This window comes from Abramis brama (genome assembly GCF_963993115.1).
Source record: "Abramis brama genome assembly, chromosome: 3".
Classification (NCBI taxonomy): domain Eukaryota; kingdom Metazoa; phylum Chordata; class Actinopteri; order Cypriniformes; family Leuciscidae; genus Abramis; species Abramis brama.
This window is the reverse complement of record NC_139965.1, coordinates 26087348-26110192: the sequence shown is the minus strand read 5'-3', so window position 1 is coordinate 26110192 and position 22845 is coordinate 26087348. Positions and strand designations below refer to the sequence as shown.

Sequence of the window (22845 nt, the reverse complement as noted above, 5' to 3'; positions counted from 1 at the left end):
TGGGATAAATATATAAAAAGTAGGACTGTACACTTAAACATATTACATTAAATATTAAAGCCCAAAAGACTACTATTTAAATATGAAGTCTGCATGTTCTGCACGTTTCTGTGTGAATGGGTGCTTTTTTTTTTTTTTTTTACAATATTTTATACATTTATAATTTATACATTAAATGTAATTTGTATTTCTGAGATTTATTAAAGACATAGCTCACCCAAGAATGAAAATTGTCATCATTTATGCACCTTCAGGTATTTCATAACTTGTCTGGCCACAAAATGAAAGTAAATGTTGACCAGAGCTATCAAGTAAGATTTTCAAGGCAAGATTTTCATTCAACAACAAAATTCCAGTCTATTCTAGACACAAAACTGTTGTATGGCTCGAGAAGACTTGGGATATAGCATATTAGTCGTATTCGTATACTGACAGCTCCTGGTCATTGCTGGTTTGTTTGTAATGCAAAAAGCAGCTTCTTCAGAAAAATGTTTCGGTAAAATATTCTTATGCATAATTAAACTCATATACAGCTAAATATGAAACATTAGAAACACTGTGAATTCCATCAGAAATCTAAAACTACATTTGCTTGCTTGCAGGCAAAAACAGGAAGTGTTTGTATTACAGCATGTGGGTTCTTTTTGTTCTTCCTTCATTCCACTGCACACTGATTAACTTGTGAGACAGAGACAACATGCTCTAAGGCAGATGCCATAGGCCTACAGTTCTACTCCACTGCTGGGCAGCACACCACAAAGACAAAGTAATTAGTAGCTTCTAATGGATACGTGTCATTAGTACTAGCTGGGAAAATATATCGGGGAGAGAAAGGAAGGGCCTGGCATCAGAATGTCACAAGGCACGATTTTCAATTTAATCTCATGCGAGAATTTTGGTTTCTGATCACCTCATGGGAGAGACGCCTGTGATAGCGCCTGCGTTCGTATGTGAGTCGGTCCCTTTTTCATTTTCAAGTTTGAACGTTCATCACGTTCCTATTTTATATTCCACTGCTTTTCCACATTTATTTTTTTTCCATTTTCTTTTTATAGTTTTATCATTTACAAATGAAATAGCTGCAGATCAATACTTTTTGTGCACAATACCCTCAAGTACATGAGGTCAGAGCCTTTAAATAATGATGCACTATCAAGCTTTTGCTCTATGTGTCCATAGCAACCACAAAAATCTTCATCCTTCATGCTCTTCTGTCACGAAAAGCCACAAATTAACTTATGGTTCGGAAAGAATTAGATACTGTAAGAAAACTGGATTAAAGAAAGGACTGCATGAGGAAATTGTTGCAATTGTAATTAATAAATCCAGTTTAATGACAGCAACTTTAGCTGATTCAATGTCCAATTTTACATTATTAAATAAAAGCGGTTTTGATTATTTTATGCAGACACTTAAATTTAACAAATAGCTGAAACATTTGACAAATAGCTGAAAGAGTGAATGAGACATTTTTAAATCATGTAATGGTTTAGAAGCACTTTCCCCTAGGATATAAAAAAATATTTCCTGGCACACAGGCATCACTCTGTTTTGTCTGATTCAATTTCTTCCTGTGTTTTAGAGCTAAATCATTATTCCTCAGCTGATGACTCACTTTCAGCCCTCAAATTCAACTGCCCCCTTTTGATACTGACAGGAACAACAACAACAGCTCTTGTGTGGCTCTAGCATACCATAATATTATAGTGGACTTGCCACATTTTATTTCAACTGTAAAAACAAAAATTTCAGAGGTCTCGTGTCTGTGTATTAGAACTGCTCGTTCTTTTGGTTTATCAAAAGAAGCAGGAAGAAAGCTCCAGTTGGTTAAAATGGACCACCTCCACCCTGAAACATCAGTACAGAGATGGGGCTTTTTGGGGGCAATCGGCTTAGAGAGAAGGAGACAGAAGCATGCGGATCGATAGTGACGTTGGTGGAGAGGTGCGAGCGTGCATGAGCAGAACAGGAGGTCATCAATGGTGGAGGGGCTGCGTCTCCCTCTCCCGTCTGAAAAACAGGCAGAGCTAAAGGGGAGGGAGAACAAGACGACACGATGAGTCACAACAACCAGCTTTAGTACGCCTGGTGTGCCATTCAATACCAGTGAGAGGTAGATACACAGAGAGCATGAAAACATGTAGATAAAGAAAAAATTCAAAACAAAACAGAAACCCTATGTTAGGTTGGCCTTTGCTGAAAGGGCTCCTGAGGCTTTTGACTGCATTTAGTCCCACTTCAGTATTATCTGGCATCTAATGAGTTCAACAGATTACACTTCATCATGCCTATTTCTATGATTATCTTGGAAAAACAGAGCAATCAAACTATAGTAATAATGAATATGAAACTTAATTATTTTTTTTAGCATTTAAATTTTCGTACATTTTCAAATATGTTCTCCAATCCCAGGTAATATGAAATATGAATAAGACATTGCGGTGTTTGTTTAAAGATCCAAAGCAGACTAATATAGCAACATCGTTTTTGCAGTTCGGTGCTGGCAGGGGAAGGAGCTTGGGTGGCTCAGGCAAGGCCTCCGGGCCGGCAGCGGGCTCTGGGAAGGCAGCGGGCTCTGGGAAGGCCTCTGGGCAGGCAGCGGGCTCTGGGAAGGCAGCAGGCTCTGGGAAGGCCTCCGGGCCGGCAGCGGGCTCTGGGAAAGCAGCGGGCTCTGGGAAGGCCTCCGGGCCAGCAGCGGGCTCAGGGAAGGCAGCAGGCTCTGGGAAGGCCTCCGGGCCAGCAGCGGGCTCAGGGAAGGACTCTGGGCCGGAGGCTCTGGGAAGGCCTCCCTTCATCGGCAACGATCATGGCTACTGGGAACTCTGACTTGGCGGCCATGACAGCTGGAAGCCTAGGCGGCCATGACAGCCATGACTCGTGCAGAGCCGCTCAACTGCAGTGCAAGATAGATGTAATACTCGAGTGTCCAGTTAAGGTCCCAAAACGGCATGAGTGAGCTGAGCGGTTCAGACAGCTCTCCCCGAAAGAATATCATCAGGCAATCCTTGCTCATGTTGCTCAAATTAGCCAACTCAAAATCCAGAGCATAATCCTCAATGCAGCGATCTCCAAGATGGAGACGCGTAATTCTCCCTGCTGGATCCATTATGGGTCAGTCATTCTGTCACGAGACGGGGGAATCAAAGACGGCAGGCAGAGATGAGGGATCAAAATGCAGGAAGATTTTAATGAAAACAAACATAACATAAGTCAGGAACAAAATAACACTGAGAAAAACAAAGAAAACACGGGGAACTGGAGACACCTGCATGACATCAAACAACGACCGACAGAGAACCAGAGAAAACATTCTCTGTTTATTGGGCTATTTAAACAGAGGGGTAAACGAGCTTAACAAGGACACAGGAAAGAACACAGAAACTACACACAGAGAAACTACAACATGAAAGTCCCACAGAGCAAAAGACACAGAAGCAGATCTGACAATATAAAGATGCTTAATAATAATAATAATAAAGCTTTTCTTCTTTTAGGCTTACAGTATTTTTTTATTATTATTATTTCTAAAACAATGTTATGTCCTCACCATGTTTCTTTCTTTTTTAAAGGCATTAAACTCTTCCAAGATTTTCAGTGATCAGATGATTTCTTCCTGAAAGAGTAAGATAAAATAAGTCACCTTACCGTAATAGTGCATTTAGAATGGGCATTTCAGTCATTTTCCACCCTTCGCATTGAAACAAGCCATTTCATGTGTACTGCTGTGCCTTAAAAGGGTTAAGGTCACCCAAAAAATTTTATTCTGTCATCATTTACTCACCCTCTTTTCGTTCCAAACCCAAAGGGGGAAAAACATTATAGTTTTAAAGAAGTCTGAGAGATTTTTGTCCCTTCATTGGCAGTCTACGCAACTATCACTCAATTCATATAGATTAGTTTTACGATCTCTTTATGAACTTTTTGAAGCATCAAAGTGGTAGTTGCATGGACTGTCAATGGAGGGACAGAAATCTCTCAGATTTCATTCAAAATATCTTCATCTGTGTTCTGAAGATGAACAAAAAAATCAGTTTCAGTTTCACTTTGAAATCACTAACAACTCTTTAAAAGAATAGTCCACACAAAAATGTGTCCGACCCTCATGTCATTCCATCCAAACCTGTATGAATTTCTTTCTTCTGTGGAACACAAAAGATGATATTCTGAAGAATATTATATTTGTTTCCATACAATGAATATCAATAAGGGCCAGATTTGCTAATAGTTTGCGGCAGCGCAAATCCTCTTTTGCCGTTAAAAAACTACTGTCAGGATTTACTAAAGCGACACAGTGATAAATTAGCACTGAAAAGGTGTGAACAGGGTTATTTTTGCGGCCGACCTTGTTGTATATGCATTTTAAGGAGTTTCCATTTCAGACGCTAAATCTATGAGAGGAGAGTATATAAATGAATCATGCAAGGTGATTTACTAAGGTTTGCATTTGTCAATTTACTAGTATTTGCGCCTACATTGATAGCTTTCAAGTACGCTGTAATGTTGGATGGCTATAGTTAATGTTTAGAATTGGGGGGAGGATCATTTTTATCCAGACATCATTATCTGTAATAGTATCAGTGATTCTGACCTTAATTCATAAAAAGATGCCATTAAACAAGTATTTAAAATATACTGTCTTTATGTTGTCTCTACATTAATTTGGAGATTAACTGTGAAATTACGACATTATAAAATATATAAACTAATATAAACCTATACAAATTTAAGTGTTTTTAATTGCGATTAATCACAGAAAAAAATGTGTGATTAATCAAGTTAATTTTTTTAATCGATTGACAGCACTAAAAAGAATACACTTTTATACATAAATGATTAAATAAAAACAAAATATACCATATACACAAATAATAAAACAAAATAATAAGATCATCAATTAAAATAAAAAATAAAACTAAACAAAAAGTAGCATATACACATAGGTACATACTGTATATATGCAAAATAACTGATTTCATAACTACTTGAGATTTCCCCACCAGTGTGTAGTCAACCATTTATGGACCAAAGCTCCAATTTATGGTGAGTCTGTATTGTAGCAGAAATGAACTTGATTCTATCGAACCCTGGTGCACTTGCGTTCATCTTTTTTTATGTCATCACAAACGTTTGGTGCTATTATGTGCAGCTGAGTAAACGACACTTGGGTTTACTGTATGTCCGTCGCATAAGGTGGATTTTTGCTGCTAGCAAACAGATTTGAAGAGACAGTGGATTGCCATTCATTTGCCGCCCTGACTGCACTCGCTATGCGCAAATAGACTGCAGGCTCACTTTTGCTCGTATCCACGGAAAATCATCAACACTATGATCCCTTACATGTGTTTTATTGCACTAAATACATCGTAATTGGCTAAAACGTGTGCACTGCACAGGTTAACTTTACTTCCTAAAAATAAATCTGTATCGTTTATCCTTTTGATCTTTCATTCAAAAATTGGCAAAATCCTAACCTTTCATTTAAGTAAAAGAATTGAAAGTGGGGGGGAAATCACATTATGAAATAAATGTTTTTCTCCAAAACACGTTGGCCACAATTATTGATACCCCTAGAATTTTTTATGAATAAAATATCTCTGAAGTATATTCCCATTAATATTTACTTTTTTTTAGCACACCAGGGTGACAAGGAACATCAAATTGTCTTCGTTTCACAGGAGTTTATATATGAGGAAACACAAAGGCCAAATTCCCTTAATCATCCATCAAAATGAGTAAAACCAAAGAATATAGTTCTGATGTGCAGCAAAAGATTGTTGAGCATCACAAAATAGAAAGTGGCTGTAAGAAAATAGAAAATTGAAAATACCCATTTTGACCATCAGGGCAATAATTAAGAAGTTCCAATCAACTAAAGATGTTACGAATCTGCCAGGAAGAGGACGTGTATCTATTGTCTTAATGGACGGTGAGGATGAAAGTTTGAGTGGCCAAAGACTCTTCAATAATCACAGATGGAGAATTGCAGAGATTAGTTGAGTCTTGGGGTCAGAAAGCCTATTAAAAAAAAAATCAAACAACCCCTACATCCCCACATGTTGTTTGGGAGGTTTTCAAGAAAAATGCTCCTCGCTCATCCAAAAACAAACTCCAGCATATTCAGTTGTCAGACACGACTGGAACTTCAAACGGCACAGGGTTCTGTGGTCAGATGAAACTAAAAAAAGAGCTTTTTGGCAGCAAACACGCTAGATGGGTTTGGTGCACACAAGGATAAAAAGTACCCCATATGTACAATTTAATATACCATTGGATCTTTAATGTTGTGGGCATATTTTTCTGCTGGAGGTCCTGGACTTCTTATTCAGATACATGGCATCGTGGATTCTATCAAATATCAACAGATAAAAAATCAAAACCTGACGCCTTCTGCTAGAAATCCGTGGTTTTGGAAGAAATCCGTGGTTGGATCTTCCATCAGGACAACGATCCAAAACAAACATCAAAATCAACACAAAAATGTGTTAGGGAGCACAAAATGAAGCTTCTGCCATGAAGCAAAATGAAGCTTCCCAGTTCCCTGACCTGATGAGTGGAGTGAACTGAAGAGAAGAAGCACCAACATGGATCTGGGAATCTGAAGGATCTGGAGAGATTCTGTATGGAGGAATGGTCTCTGATCTCTTGTCAGGTGTTCTCCAAACTCATCAGGCATTATAGGAGAAGACTCAGAGCAGTTATCTTGGCAAAAGGAGATTGCAAAAAAGGTATTAAATAAAAGGGTATCAATAATTGTGGCCAACGTGTTTTGGAGAAAAACATTTATTTCATAATGTGATTTCCCCCCCACTTTCAATTCTTTTACTTAAATGAAAGGTTAGGATTTTGCCAATTTTTTTAATGATAGATCAAAAGGATAAACGATGCAGATTTATTTTTTACTGCCATTTTTGATCATATTTACCAGGGGTATGATTAATTCTGAGCACGACTGTATACATTTTGACCAATTTGTTGTGACTGATAGAAAATAAAAATTCCGTCTGTCGAAATAAATGGCAAAATTAATCCACTCCGTTTCAATGTTTTAGGGATAAACACTTTTTAATAGGCAGTGTGCAGCAAAAAGGTGAAAATAGAAATTGGCCTAAAAAAATTGACCCTCACCGCCACTTCAGAGATTGTAGGGTTTTTTTCAAGCCATTGAGCCGTTAAGTGATCTCTGCTCTTTGGCTTGGTTACAGTGCTGGAGTCATGAGCGGATGAGACAAGGGCGCAGTGTGCAACAATTGTGGGTTAAGTGCCTTCCTCCAGGGCAGAACCACAGGGACATCAGAACCAGCTGCTCTTCTGCGCCCTTAAACAGTGTTCAAATTGAAGGTGAGAGTAGCACTCAAATCGCATTCACAAATATTCAAACAGGGTACATAAAGATGGTGGCGCCAGGTTTGACATCAATGATGTGAAATGCCATTGGTTCTTGTGTACAATATAATCTGATGAAACTCACCAAGTTCCAATATGTGGAAAGTTATTAGTTTCAGTCATTTCTTCAGATAACATTTCAGTCTGTTCCTCACACAGAGTGCATGATACTTATATGGTGCTTTTTGTCTGCTCAATAGAACCAGTCCCCATTCACTTTCACTGAATGGATAAGAGCAGCGTAAACAATCTATCCAACATTTCCTTTTTTGCTACACAGAAGAAAGTAATACAGGTTTGGAAGTACATGAGGGTTAGTAAATGATGACAGAATTTTGCACAGACTGAATGTCATTTGTTCAATGATCATAATTATTTTTTATTTTTTAATTTTTTATTTAATCCATATGTCTAGCCAATGTCATATGCCTATGGGTCGACCCACTGGAATAGGATCCATAAATTCCTGCAACCCTACATAGGATGAGTTGTTTGGAATATATACAAGTGAACTAAATGTTATTTGTTACCCAGTTTTGTAAAACAACAGAAGCCAACTGTCACGGTGGATACCCATCTTCACCCAATAAAAGTAAATACACAATTCTTATTTAACTTATGATTGTGTTTATACATTTGAGCTACTATAATTATTGTTTATCTTCATACTGAACTGTCCCGTCCATACAAAATTACAATTAGCATATATTTTTGTTAAACTAACAGTGAAAAGTGAAGCTGCTACTGTCCCTGATGTCTTTACCACCTCACACCAAAGAGTAAATAAATGGGGTGTAAATTATATGTTTAGTGTTCTTATTTCATTCTATTCAAGAGGGTCTACCTTTTCTCATTAGATAGCTTCATTAGACATCCAAAGATTTCACTGGATAGCCAATAGGATGAAATGGGACAATTTCGCTGTACGCTTGGGGCGTGACAGTAAAGGAGGCCGAAGGGACACAGATATTTTTTCCGTGGTGTCACTGCGCACAGTTAATTACCCACAAGTGACACCTCGTCAGCTCACCTGTGGATTTGTGTAAATCAGTGAGAGGTTTCTCAGTTACTTGGCTTGAGTAGGCGGCATCTCATTGTGCTCCATGCATCTGTACACCTACTCCCATGTGAGAACACTACACTAAGACACACACTGAATCTTCCCACGTGTTATGAAGCCCTCTCTGAGAAAACTTAACTTTGACATTTGCCACAATGTTTCATTAACAACTCATATTAGGACTTGACAACACAACATTCTATGTGTCCAAAAATAACATTTTAAAATGAAGCTCTCACAATGGTTCAAACCACGCTTTTCAGCTATTTCTAATTTTAACATAGGAGCCATAAAGGTATTCTCCTCCTCGGGAGCCTGATCAAACAGTAACATCCTCCAGCTAAACTTTATAACCTTGATGGCTTTGAAAGAGTTGTCTCTTCTTCTAAAACCATAGTGACGCAAGATGCAACATCCCAGCATCAAATGCGACAACCTCTGACTACCTCTACCATGACGAAAGCACTGAGCAAGCCCAAAATAGCGTACCAGTCCCGTGGGACAACCACTGGGTGTTGGCTCGGAGCATCTCTGTTTTTTTTTTTTACCCAGTTTTCTCTGAAGCTTTCTTTTCTCTTGGTCACCAGTTTTGTTTATGTGCAGGGCTGACGGGTGAATGGGATTGATGCAAGAATCTGTTTTTAGCTGGATCAAATAAAACGTGACTAAAAAATTCATGTCTCCTACAGCATAGTCAGACAGCAACCTTTTTTATGGAACGCTGCCCCTTTAAGAAACCTGCCTTCTCCACTGCTGGAGATGGACGTAACAACTCCCAGAAGGATTTGGCTATAATGGGCTTGGCATTTGCAATGGTGATTGACACTGAAGACGAAGTGAGTCATCTGCATTGATATTTCATACAGAGTGTTGTTGAAGGCCGGGCTCCCTGGTCTTCCAGGACCAATGCAGCTTTGGGAAGAGAAGACAGGTGAGACGTATGGCAACAACATGAGAGACTGCAATGGAAGGGCAAAGTGGTCTTTCACAAAGAGAAGAAATCCATATCGCTTCTTTCAGTGACACGTCACAGGTCAGGGAAGTAGAAAAGGGTCTGTTCATAATGATAGCAATAAATGAGAAAAGAAATGAGAAAACAGAAACCTATCAATGAAAAAGCACAAGTTTTGCAAAGTTGTTTTGTATGCTAAAAAGGCCTTACAAGCTGCATTTTCTGCCTTTGCCAGCAGAGGGGACAGGAGAGTAAGGAGTTACTCTGAATTTCAAAGTACACTCAGGAGGGTCACTGCCGCCAGACAAAGAGTTTCCAGTCAAGCACACTCTGTCACGGCCTGCCAAACCACCGTTTGTGTGAAAAACGCAAGGCACGCATCAACAAGACAAAGCCGTGGCAAAGAACAGATGACCCACATGTATTTGCAAACAGTGGCAGTCGAGTACCTCTTCCCGCCTTGGCATACAGCACCGGCAAACATGGAGCAGGACCAGAGACAGACAGAGGAGTCAATAGACCTGTCTCTCAATTGCTTGCTGCAATAAGTGAAGAAGGCCAGCAACCTGAGAGATGGTACAAATTCTACCCGTGTCTCCCATGCCCAGTTCAGTTACAGCAGGGGATCTAAAATATCAACCAGGGGAAGTTTTGGAAATATCTCCTTACACCAACAGACACACCATTAAGGAGAGAGACCGACTAGAACAGGATCGCTTTTCCTCATCATGTGGTTGCCATGGTGCAAGGGAGATTGGGGGGGGGGGGGGGGGGGGGGGGGTGTGGCTTGTTACTTTTTTTCCATTCTGTGTTCAAGCTTGACACAAGATTCAGTTTACATGTAATTTGTAGGTGCTCTAATGGAGCGCATGTATCTGTTGGGCACCCCACTCGCAAGCTTGTGGTACAATATCTAGGTGGACGACGAAAAAAAAAATTGTTCCACTAACTTACTCTTGCACACTCTTGCACACAGAGAATCTATGGCATCTCTGAACATGAATGTAGTATCAAAACTACAGGCACCAAACAAATGCCCTCTCTGTCCATAACAAGTCATTCTCACTGCACACTTTCATCAGTATAATCTCACACTTCAACCAAAGATTAGTTCATTGATCGGACTAGGCTTGAGATTAAAACAAAAAAAAAAGTAAAATTCACATGCATCCAGGCCTCCAGGCCTTAGAGAGGCTGTCAAACTCTGCTGGGAAAAGGGAGTTTCCTCTATAATTACCCCCCTTGTCACTAATTTGCATAACTAGCTGGATGATTGACACCCGCTGACAAAATCCTGCAATGTAATAACTATATTTGTACACCTCAATGTTGTATAGCTGTGTGTCTAGCATAGCAAATGTAGCTGTGAGCACACAATGTGGGTTATGAATAAAATAAAACGGTGTGAAGCACAGATATGCACGCTGAATTTCTATTTACAAAGCATTACTTTGATTTGCATTATTATTATCACTTTTTTATTTCAATCAACAGGGATGCACTGATTACAATTTTGGCCAGTATGGACCATTTATTTATTTTGTGTAAATAAGTCAAACATTCAAACATAACTCAAAAATCAATAATTTCAAATGCTACAAGTGAATTTAGGCATTGCAATATAAAGTACAGTATGAAAAATATTCAGATTGCTAAAATAACACTAAAGAGTGTTATTAAATTATGCGTGTTTTTAAAGATTAATTTCAAGGAAGCATTAAAGGTAAGGTAACTTCGGAGAGGCTTGCTTCCCATCCTCCCATAAGATCCCATCCTCCCTTCAGAGCGTATTTCAAAGTAATTTCAGTGTTAATAGTGTTGCAACAGAAATGCATTATTCCATGTCCGAGGTCGTGAACGTCACGGGTTGCCATCTCTTAATTACGGTAGTTATGACGTGAACGCAGCATAAGCTGGTTGTTTTGGTTCAGGAGGAACTGTAAAAGGTGACTGCTGTTTGTTTGTGGTGCTTGGTGACTGTCTGTCTACAACTCTGCAGCATAGCATCATGAAACACGCTGATGATGTGTGATGTCTGCACAAGTAGGGTGCGCGGAGGTTTGGAAATACATAGCTTGACAGGCAGGTAGGACATCCTATCATTGCATTCGGACCAAATGCAACGATTGGATGAAATTTTGAGGTCCTGAGACTTCCAAAGAAGATATATATATATCCCCCGCTGTATATATATATACAGCGGGGGAAATAAGTATTGAACACGTCATCATTTTTCTCAGTAAATATATTTCCAAAGGTGCTACTGACATGAAATTTTCACCAGATGTTGGTAACAACCCAAGTAAGCCATACATACAACTCTTCTGATTATTCTTTTTACTCCTCTATCAGAAATCTTGCGAGGAGCACTGGTCGAGGCAAATTTATGGTGAAATTATTGTCTTTCCACTTCCGTATTATGGCCCCAAAAGTGCTCACTGGACCATTCAGAAGCTTAGAATGGCGCCTATAACCAATGCCATCATTATGTTTTGCAACAATTAGGTTGAGAAGGTCTTGAGACAGCTCTTTGCTTTTACCCATCATGAGATGTGTCTTGTGTGACACCTTGGCAATGAGACCTTTTTGTAGGCCATCATTTGGGACTGAACCAGCTGTTATTAATTGCTTTTTAATTACTGTAAGTTTTCAGCAGTTGTCTTGGCTTTCCATGCCATTATTACACATAACTTAATTTCTGAACTTATTTTTGTTTCTTTGTTTTCTGTGTATGTATGGCTTACTTGGGTTGTTACCAGCATCTGGTGAAAATTTCATGTCAATAGCACCTTTGGAAATATATTTACTGAGAAAAATTATGACGTGTTCAATACTTATTTCCCCCGCTGTATATACACTCACCTAAAGGATTATTAGGAACACCTGTTCAATTTCTCATTAATGCAATTATCTAATCAACATGGCAGTTGCTTCAATGCATTTAGGGGTGTGGTTCTGGTCAAGACAATCTCCTGAACTCCAAACTGAATGTCAGAATGGGAAAGAAAGGTGATTTAAGCAATTTTGAGCGTGGCATGGTTGTTGGTGCCAGACGGGCTGGTCTGAGTATTTCACAATCTAGTCAGTTACTGGGATTTTCACGCACAACCATTTCTAGGGTTTACAAAGAATGGTGTGAAAAGGGAAAAACATCCAGTATGCAGCAGTCCTGTGGGAGAAAATGCCTTGTTGATGCTAGAGGTCAGAGGAGAATGGGCCGACTGATTCAAGCTGATAGAAGAGCAACTTTGACTGAAATAACCACTCGTTACAACCGAGGTATGCAGCAAAGCATTTGTGAAGCCACAACACGCACAACCTTGAGGCGGATGGGCTACAACAGCAGAAGACCCCACCGGGTACCACTCATCTCCACTACAAATAGGAAAAAGAGGCTACAATTTGCACGAGCTCACCAAAATTGGACAGTTGAAGACTGGAAAAATGTTGCCTGGTCTGATGAGTCTCGATTTCTGTTGAGACATTCAGATGGTAGAGTCAGAATTTGGCGTAAACAGAATGAGAACATGGATCCATCATGCCTTATTGCCACTGTGCAGGCTGGTGGTGGTGGTGTAATGGTGTGGGGGATGTTTTCTTGGCACACTTTAGGCCCCTTAGTGCCAATTGGGCATCGTTTAAATGCCACGGCCTACCTGAGCATTGTTTCTGACCATGTCCATCCCTTTATGACCACCATGAACCCATCCTCTGATGGCTACTTCCAGCAGGATAATGCACCATGTCACAAAGCTCGAATCATTTCAAATTGGTTTCTTGAACATGACAATGAGTTCACTGTACTAAAATGCCCCCACAGTCACCAGATCTCAACCCAATAGAGCATCTTTGGGATGTGGTGGAACGGGAGCTTCGTGCCCTGGATGTGCATCCCACAAATCTCCATCAACTGCAAGATGCTATCCTATCAATATGGGCCAACATTTCTAAAGAATGCTTTCAGCACCTTGTTGAATCAATGCCACATAGAATTAAGGCAGTTCTGAAGGCGAAAGGGGGTCAAACACAGTATTAGTATAGTGTTCCTAATAATCCTTTAGGTGAGTGTATATATATAGTGTGAATAGTTTTATCCTTTACTGCACTTTGTTATTCTTCTAGTTATCTACCAATAATGGCTAACGAATCAGAAGTCTTGCACATTCACAGGAAATAGCTTAAGGGGTGTCAAACTCATTTTCACTGAGGGCCACTTCAGCATTATGGCTGCCCTCAAAGGGCCGGTTGTAACTGTAAGACTTTTAAAATGTTAATATATTGTCTCTTTATTTGATTATTACTTATTTAAGTTACAAATATTGTATATGCATTTGCAGGGGTGTTTCTAGGTTTTAAAAACATCAGGGGATGAGCCCGAAACATCAGGGGCTGGGTAATAATGATATGATACAGAGAGAATAATGTATGTTGTATATATATGCAGGGGCAAACTGGCTCAAAAATTCAGCCCTGGCACTGTAGCCACACCAGCACACATTACCACACAGTCATGCGTATTCAAATGTGAGGTAGTTAGGGGGATTTGGGGACATGCTCCCCGATAAAATTTGGATTTCTCGGAGCTACATGTGCATTTTAAGGTGTTTAAAGGCCAAAAAATGTGGATAACAATAGCTTTAAAAGCATGTCAGTGGGCAGTAGCATAAATTATTTGTCAAGATAACAGATTCTTAAAAATGAGAATGAGGATAAATGTTGCAATGAATGATCCACACTACAAAATGGAAATGCAGAATGTTTCTGCTTATTGTTGACAATACACAATCACATATTCCAAACAGGAATGGCCTTAAATGAGAAATCTTTCAAGGATTATTTTGCATAGATGTTACATTTCAATCAAAAACCAGTGCAATCTTTTTGTGTCCAGAGGCAAATGAGCAATTTATATTAGCATTAAAGATTGGTTTCAGCAACTTGTTTCTCAATGTTTTTAATCAATGTTTTTGGCACTAATCAGTTTAAAGTTCAATTGTTCACTCATAAAGACAGTCACTTGTCGCCACCTACTGGCTTAATGATGCAAGTGGCGCAAACACAGACAAGCGGAGTGATACAAATGGTGAAAAGGCTAATACTGGTACCTATATTAAAATAATATAAAATATCAATATATTATTCTTCAATCAGTTCTATGCAGCAGAATCAGATTTAACAGATTTATTTTTTGACCAATTGTCAAAATAAAGTATAGTCCTACAAAGCTATTTTTATCAGAGCATGAGCAGAGCAGGGAGAGGACCAGTGAACGAGAGGATCGTGATTCGTGTAATTTTACCATTGTTGCCCAGCACGGCTATACACACCATGTTACAGCACAGTAGTGCTATTGCAAAAAGAAACAAGTCCAGAGAAATTTCACGTCAGCACGCTTTTTTTAGCGGACTTTGCCTTTCCGGTGAGCGTGAGCAGAGCTCGCAACACAAACATACACACACACGGAGGTTGCTTGCGGAACACTGAGCAGAACGCGCTGTGAACACGGAGCGGAGAGCACAGCGCGCACACACAGCGGAACGCGCTTCGAAGTTATGCATCTTCGGAAGCGGACTCGCACGCAAAGTCATAAAACACGCTGAGCCAGAGTCAAACCATCGCCGAACACGGCGGCTTTTTAGTATCTTTCGGCCCAAAACCGAAAATGTTATTTTCGGCCGAAAATTTTCAGCAGCCTAAATTTCGTTGAATTCCTAATTTTAAGACACCCATATGCTCTCGCGGGCCATATAAAATAATGTGCCTCGAGTTTGACACATGTGTGGGGTTAGTTCACCAAAAAATGAAAATCCTGTCAGTAATTACTCACCCTCATGTTGTTCCAACCCCATAAGACTTTTGTTCATCGTCGGAAAACAAATTAAGATATTTTTGATGAAATCTGAGAGCTGGCTCACTCCTTCATAGGCTGCTTGATAATTGATATCTGCCATCCCAGAAAAGTTAGTAGACATCGTTAAAATAGTCCAAGTAACTACAGTGGCTCAATCTTAAGTTTATCAAGCGACGATAATACTTTTTGTGTGCAAAAAACAAAACAAAAATAACGACTTTATTCAACTATTCATTTTCTTCTGTGTGGGCCTATGAGTGAGTTCATGAAGTGTAACAGCGCTTCTGGGTTGTACGTCAGAACGTAGGCTCACTATTGTTCTGACGTACAACCCAGAAGCGCTGCGCTGTTACACTACGTGAGTAATTACTGACAGAATTTTAATTTTTGGGTGAACTAACCCTTTAAGGTGGATTGTGCATCCCTAAAATTGTATTTAAAAAAAATCTAACTATGAAACCATCAATCTCATATTTACAAAACTGTCATGGTAGTTTTCACAGAAAGTCATTAAAGGAACCTAAAACAATCAGGACAGACATTCATGATGTGGAATCACCATTATGTTTTTCTCCTATCCATTTAATGTTAACAACTACTTTTGTCATATTTATGTTGGTCTAAGCTACAAGAATGCATGTCAAAACATGGTCCAAAATGGCTTCCAGTAACATACTTGGCAAGCTGAAGGAATTTGAGTGATGGACGTAGACCAGGTGAATGCTCACAATCTCAGCCATGTTCTTGAGAGACAAAAGATTGACCCAGAAACACTTAATGCTGGAGAGGGCCACTGGACTCCTGCCAAATACTATACCACAAAGATTCTGGGCCAAAGAGAAAAAGAGAAAGGGGCTAAACAACCAATGAGGTGCCTGCCAAAGGACAGGAAAAGCTTCTGAAAATTACTCTGTCAAGAGGAATTGTGTAGTTTATTGTACTCATTGAAGTAGACCGCCAAGATGCATGTGTTTTCTTGCTCTACAACGCTTGTTTGTATAGCATCCAAGAAGAACCAACCTGACATGCTTCCACGAGCCTACGAATGGATGGGAGGAGGAGAGGGATAACAGTGGGAAAAGATTTTTTCATCCTGCTTAAAGATGCAGCCCCTGCCTCCTTAACCACATGTTGTGTAACGGATTAGTCCGAACCCACACAGACAGAGCGCTTTGTGCCAAGGCTGTTTTTAACTGCCTCTTATTTGTCAAGCACATTTGTCTATTGTTAGTCTGACTAAATAGTAAAGAGTGACAAAAAACACACAACATTCCTTGGCTATTGAAGTCCTCACAGGAAGGCCTGATCCAGCAAAGAGCACAACAGAGGACATAAAGTCAAAACAACGCTTTCACGTGCCACCGTAAAGCCTCAGAAGTGAGGTCGATGTTTGCAGAGTGTCTCACCACCACCTTGAATGATGGCTTTAGAGACTGGTGTTGACGTTGGCTTGACTGGGCGTGTGTGGGCAGTTTAAGGTGACTATATCTACCTCGCAGAGGGATAAGAGAGGGAAAGCCTAAGGCTACCGCGGCTAGAGAAACTAACCCAAGCTGTTAAAAGTTGTTCAGAGATATCTTGCCTGTCCCATGGACCACCCCCGGGTGAGTCTGCAGTAATGTATGCTGCTGTCAGTGGATGTTTTAGTATGGATGTTTCTGTACTGTATGGCTGTGTAGTGTGCTCATTTGCTCCCAAGAACACTGTCAATGTCCTATCACACTGCGCCTGACAGCCTCCCCGCCCCCATGCCACCAGCTCTGCCCCCCAGCTCATGAACTTTTTATAAGGACGACAGGGACATGTGTTCATTGGAGGTCTGCAGTGATATGATAACAGCTCTTTGAGCGCTACAGTCTGGTTGCGTCCTATATCTTAAACTATTTTAAACCTTACTCTCTTGCAAACTTGGCCATTGTTTAGCTATTTTTTCCCGCTAGTTCATACCTGCTTTAGCCTTGAATTAGTCTTCATGCCAAGCTTAAACCCTATAAGAATTTAAAAAGTTGGTCTAATTTCATTTGAACAGCCCAAATCATCAGTGATGATAAAAAATGGATAAAGACGAAAACAAACTAAAGCCATCTCCCTCCCCCGGGGAGGTGTTTAACACATTACCCTCGGCATTAGCCAGCATGTCTTATTCAGAGGCTTTGTCTGTGTTACAAGGATGTGAATATTCTAGCACCTCCTGGGTCGGAAGAAGGGGGAAAGAGGGAAAACATACAACACTTGGATTTCTGTTCTGTAATCAAACCACGAAGTGGCCGCAGATATCATTGTTTATTTATCTTTGAACCCAATTTAGAGCAAAAGGTCTTTACACATGAGACATTGAGTTATGAGGTAGGAAGGTTTGTACTTCTCCAAAATCTACCTTTCGTACTCCTGTCTGACTGGCATTGATAATAGATTTATCTCGAGGCACTGAGGCCTCGAAAAGGCCAAGATCCTTCACTCACGTCGACGCATCGTGAGAGAGAGAAAAGTGCGAGACAGGCGATAACAGAGATAACTTTTGAAAAATTAGCCCTATTGATTTCTGCCACGCTTTCGCATCTGGTTAACTGCCTTGTCAGGTGGTAAAGACTTTAATAGGCCTGCAGTCAGTCATGCGGTGACAGATTGTGGGCTCGGGCCCATTGACTAAGCAGAGTTTGGGGAGGGAAGATCTGATGGAGGACCCCCTCAATCCTGCAGGGAGGAGAGTTGGAGGGGGATAAAGATAGGTGATGGATAGCCCAAGGAAGGGATTTATGTCTGGATGGACGCCTCTGCAAACGTCACAGGGTGTTAGCTATGGCACATGCAGCTCCTGTCTCTACCCACCCCTTTCTCTGACAAGTCCTGCAAAACTTTCCCCGCTGACAGGCTTTCTTTTACGCACTAGACAAGGAGTGAAATCTTTGCTTGTGTCTGGGAGAGAAAGCTCCTCAGAGAATGTCACTGTTGGGGTGTGTGGCAGGGTCTTTATTAATTAACCTTCATGTACCCTTGTAACATTTTTCCTGGCCAACATGTTCCCTTGCAATTATAAGCAGGTCTCATCATGAGCTTGATAAAAATGTGTTCCATAACAACAGGGCTTTTCATGTAGTACAGTCCAAAAACTCTGAATTTCAAGGATTTCAACTCTGAATTTCAACTATGAAGGATTTTTCAATGGGTTTTTATAATGGAAGTATCAAAGGTCTGTGGTAAACATTACTTGTAAACACTTGGTTGTTTTGTTCTACAACATAAATGACACACAGTCGACTCATAGCCTAAATGTTCATTTTGAATATTTGAATCGATAATTTAATAAATGGAGATATTAAAATATGATACCATTTTGCCTAAAATTAAATAGACTAAAATTAATCATTTTAAATGCTACAAGTGAATTCAACCATCACAACATTCCAATGTAGAGTATGAAAAATGGATATCCATTTGGAGATTACATTTAACAGTGTTATTAAATCAAGATCAAAAAACACAAATGTTCTCATAATATACACTGCAGCATCACCTCTTTTCTCACAATGTTAAAACGGTTCAATAAAGGGTTCTGTCTCTCTAAAACCCCTCATTCCGAGAACCTACTCTGCTCTGATTGGTGAGATGGTCCAGTCTGTTGTGATTGGTTTATCGCTAACAGCGCATGTCGGAAACAAAACTTCCATTACCATATCCGAATTCCAGCTCCGGAGGCTTCCTCAGCACTTGAATACACAGTGATAAGAACATGTCGGGGGGAAAAAAGAACTAAACTCTTACAGGCCTCAGCTTAAAACTACAGTGTTTGAGGGCAGGTCAAAGTGCACGTTGTAATTTGTTTCAATTGAACATTCGCAAAACCCGCCCCCGGCCCCTTTGGTTACTGTTGCTATGTCCGACAAGCCATGCCGTCGCACATCATGTTCTCACGCAGTGAAAAATACATGGCTGAGCAAAGAGGACACTGACAACGCGCCGACAGACAGGAGAAACCAGGTTACTTTTAATATGAAACAAAGTCTCAACTTTCAATTTTGGTCCTTTTTTAAAGAAATTTAAACAATAAATACCATTTTGTGGCTCTTTAATGTGCCATGACAGATCGCTGTAGCGCCTCAGTTAAAGCTGCTCGTGAAACGATCACCTCTTCCTTCTAGTTAATTTATAGCATCAAATAAACATGAATGAACATCAGAAGAAATGTTGCTTCAACCGCGGAAAGACGTCAGTGCACACCGTTTTTCAAGTTCAAATCTACCGACATTAATCTACTTACTCTCCTGACTGCTTTGTCGGACTAAATGTCGGATTTGGTGGATGGTGGATTATGATTGGTCAGATCGCCTGTCAATCAAACTCCCTGCGAACAGTGAATTTAAACCTACGTAGGTTCAAGCACTTGTTTCTTGGTTCTTTATTTGGGAAACAATAACTCAATTTGTCCTGAACTTTGATCTTTGAAACTTTGAAGACATTTTACATTCACAAACAGCTATAAAAAACATTATATGAAAAGTAATATCCAAAAGAGCTTAATAGGGGCACTTTAAAGGGTTAGTTCACCCAAAAATGAAAATTCTGTCAGTAATTACTCACCCTCATGTAGTTCCAACCGCGTAAGACCTTCGTTCATCTTCGGAACATAAATTAAGATATTTTTGATGAAATCTGAGTGCTGGATCACTTGTCCATAGGCTGCTAGGTGACCGAAACTTGCTGGCCCAGAAAAGTTATTAAAGAGATCGTTAATATAGTCCAAGTGACTACAGTGGCTTAATCTTAAGTATATCAAGCGACGAGAATACTTTTTGTGCGCACAAACAAACAAAAATAACGACTTTATTCCACTATTCATTTCCTTCTCTCTGGGCCTCGTAGTGTTTTTGCGCAGCGCGTCTGTGTTACACGTCATCACGCATCACACACATGACCAGCGTCGGCCAATAGTGAGCCTACGTGGTGACGTGTAACACAGACGCGCAGCGCAAAAACACTACGTGAACCAACTAGAGGCCCAGAGAGAAGGAAATGAATAGTGGAATAAAGTCGTTATTTTTGTTTGTTTTTGCGCACAAAAAGTATTTTCGTCGCTTGATATACTTAAGATTGAGCCACTGTAGTCACTTGGACTACATCTTGTATCTCTTTAATAACTTTTCTGGGCCAGCAAGTTTCGGTCACCTAGCAGCCTATGGAGAAGTGATCAGCTCTCAGATTTCATCAAAAATATCTTAATTTGTGTTCCGAAGATGAACGAAGGTCTTACGCGGTTGGAACAACATGAGGGTGAGTAATTACTGACAGAATTTTCATTTTTGGGTGAACTAACCCTTTAAGTGAGTGTTAGATGACGCCAAAGTTAATCTATAAGTAAAAGTAGAGGAAATTAGCATGTACAATTAAATACCTAGTATCTACCAATATTATAGATATCTATCAAGTATCTTCAGGTCATTTCTATCACAGACATTATTTTATTCATAAATTGATATAAGAAATTAAAGGAAATTCCAGAAGGAGTCCATGGTGACTTAGCTCTTCAGGTTTGCCTACAATTTGACACCACAGCTAATCGGCTCTACATATATGCAATGAAATTTAACATGTTAGCATCTTAGTCCAAACAAAAGTTCAGAAAAGCACAGAGAGTCCTGAGCAGATGTCTTCCTCACACAGTAAAGTATGTTAACAAGCTAAATTTAGCCCAAACAAGACTTCAAAGAAGCTTAGCATTTGTCTGAATGGAGAGATGAGCCGCTGTCTTCCTCAGGTTAAATTTAGCATGTTAGCATCTTTAGCAAGTCTTCAAAAAGCTTAGCATTTATTTGAAAGGAGAATGCTAGAGCCACTGTCTTCCTCAGGTTTTTTCAGATGTTTACTCTGGCTACTCAGTCACTAGGGGCAAAAAAAGGGACTGAAGGGACAAAATGTAATGAATACAAAGCCAGCAGACACAATCTGCACAGTATGTTCAAACACAGCATGCATCACGACAAATACAATATGTGCAGAACAGGCCAATTGTGGAGCCCTCTGTGACGTACACTGTACACACACATACCCACACCGACCGTTTTAAATTATTGAGTATCACTGCGTGCGGCATTGGCAATAATGAAATGTTGGAGAAAGGATACAGCGGCGGTGTAGCTCTGACTCTGGCAGTAGTGAATGACAGCTGATAATGAGATGTTTTGATACTGAAGGTGAGGGAAAGCTGGAGAGAGACAGCGCCTGTGTGCCTCTATGACTCACACACCCATCTGAGAAACTATAACTCCTCTCTCCTTTCTTTCACCCTCTCTCTGTTCTTTCTCTCTCTGCAGGAACTAGGAAGCACTACCTTGGTTTCATCAAAACGCTTATTTATAAGCATGGCAGGCCAACTACATCATTCATCATTGTTTTCATCAGAGATGAAAGAGGATGGTGCAGTACTGTGGTAGAGGTCTGCTAACCCGACCTGAGCCTGACGGGCCCAAAAGAACTCACAGGTTTCGGGTCGGGTTCGGTTTATGATTCTAATCTGTGATGAGCGATCACCGTTTCCTGCATCAATGGTTTAACCATACAAACATCTAGAAGATGGGCATGATTGTTAGGAATCTGCTTGTGTGAAACGCTAAGGAAAGTGACATGCAACAAAACATTCTATGGTTTAAAATGTTTTCTCAACATTGTACCATGGTATTCTTTAAAAATAATGTGTAAATAACGGTATGGAAACAGGATACACTTACCAGGATGCAGTGATAGTATCAGATGGTGATAATGAAATTCATTTATCATGGTATTTACATGGTAGTACAATGGTATTTATTGTAACACTAATCAATAAGTACCATGGTATATAATATATTACCATGGTATTATCATTTGATATCAGCACTGTACCACAGTATCATCACTGCAGAAAGACAGACTAGCATTAAAGTTGCAATGAAGTACATTTGAAACAGATTATCCACAAAAAAAGAATTTAACCAGGAGTTTTAGACTAAGTTGACACTGTGAGCCTTAGTGCTCAATTCCGATTTACTGCTCAGATTCAAATTTTTCACATTGTTGTTTTAAATGTGGTCAAGCAGCACACTGTAATATGGACGTAAACACAGAAGACATTAAGCAAGCGACTGCGCGTTTATTTATAACGTGATGTGCCAACGGATTTATGCACAGGCAATATAAAAAAAAACAAAGACGAGGAAGCGAAAAAGAAGAGAGCTGAGTTTTTAAACATTTATTAAACGAACATTTGTGTTTTGTTTGTATATAGAGCTGTCACTGTGATACTTATGAGCTCTGACACATCACTGTCCTTCACTGACTACCTTTCGCAACTGTCTTGATAAGTTCGGGTATGTAAAATCTTTGAAGTGATCCCATGAGCCCAGAATTGTGACGAACGTTGATCTACAGTGACATAAAAGTCGCATGAATTCCGATATGACTGTTCAGACTACATTGCAAAACATCTGACCTGTATCAAATTTAGTACCACATATGAAGACTACGTTCACACTGTCAGTCCAAATCCGATTATTTGTGTATCCGATTGGAATCTGATCTAAAACTATGTCCACACACTGTGTATCGCAACTGTTCAGATCCGATTTG

The 22845-nt window shown here is 39.8% G+C and overlaps 1 protein-coding gene across 2 annotated transcripts in view; it reads right to left on the bottom strand.

The window, feature by feature from the left end:
• The window catches only part of mettl15 (methyltransferase 15, mitochondrial 12S rRNA N4-cytidine), a 76835-nt gene that overhangs the window by 32123 nt on the left and 21867 nt on the right, over window positions 1-22845 (bottom strand). Inside the window, exon 3 of one of the 2 annotated variants that reach the window (XM_084108038.1) lies at window positions 3548-3613. The exons of the other annotated variant lie outside the window; for it this stretch is intronic. Coding sequence (XP_083964164.1) covers window positions 3548-3550 — 3 coding nt within the window. The 5' untranslated portion in view covers window positions 3551-3613. The remainder of the gene's footprint in view (window positions 1-3547; window positions 3614-22845) is intronic. 2 annotated transcript variants of the gene reach the window in all.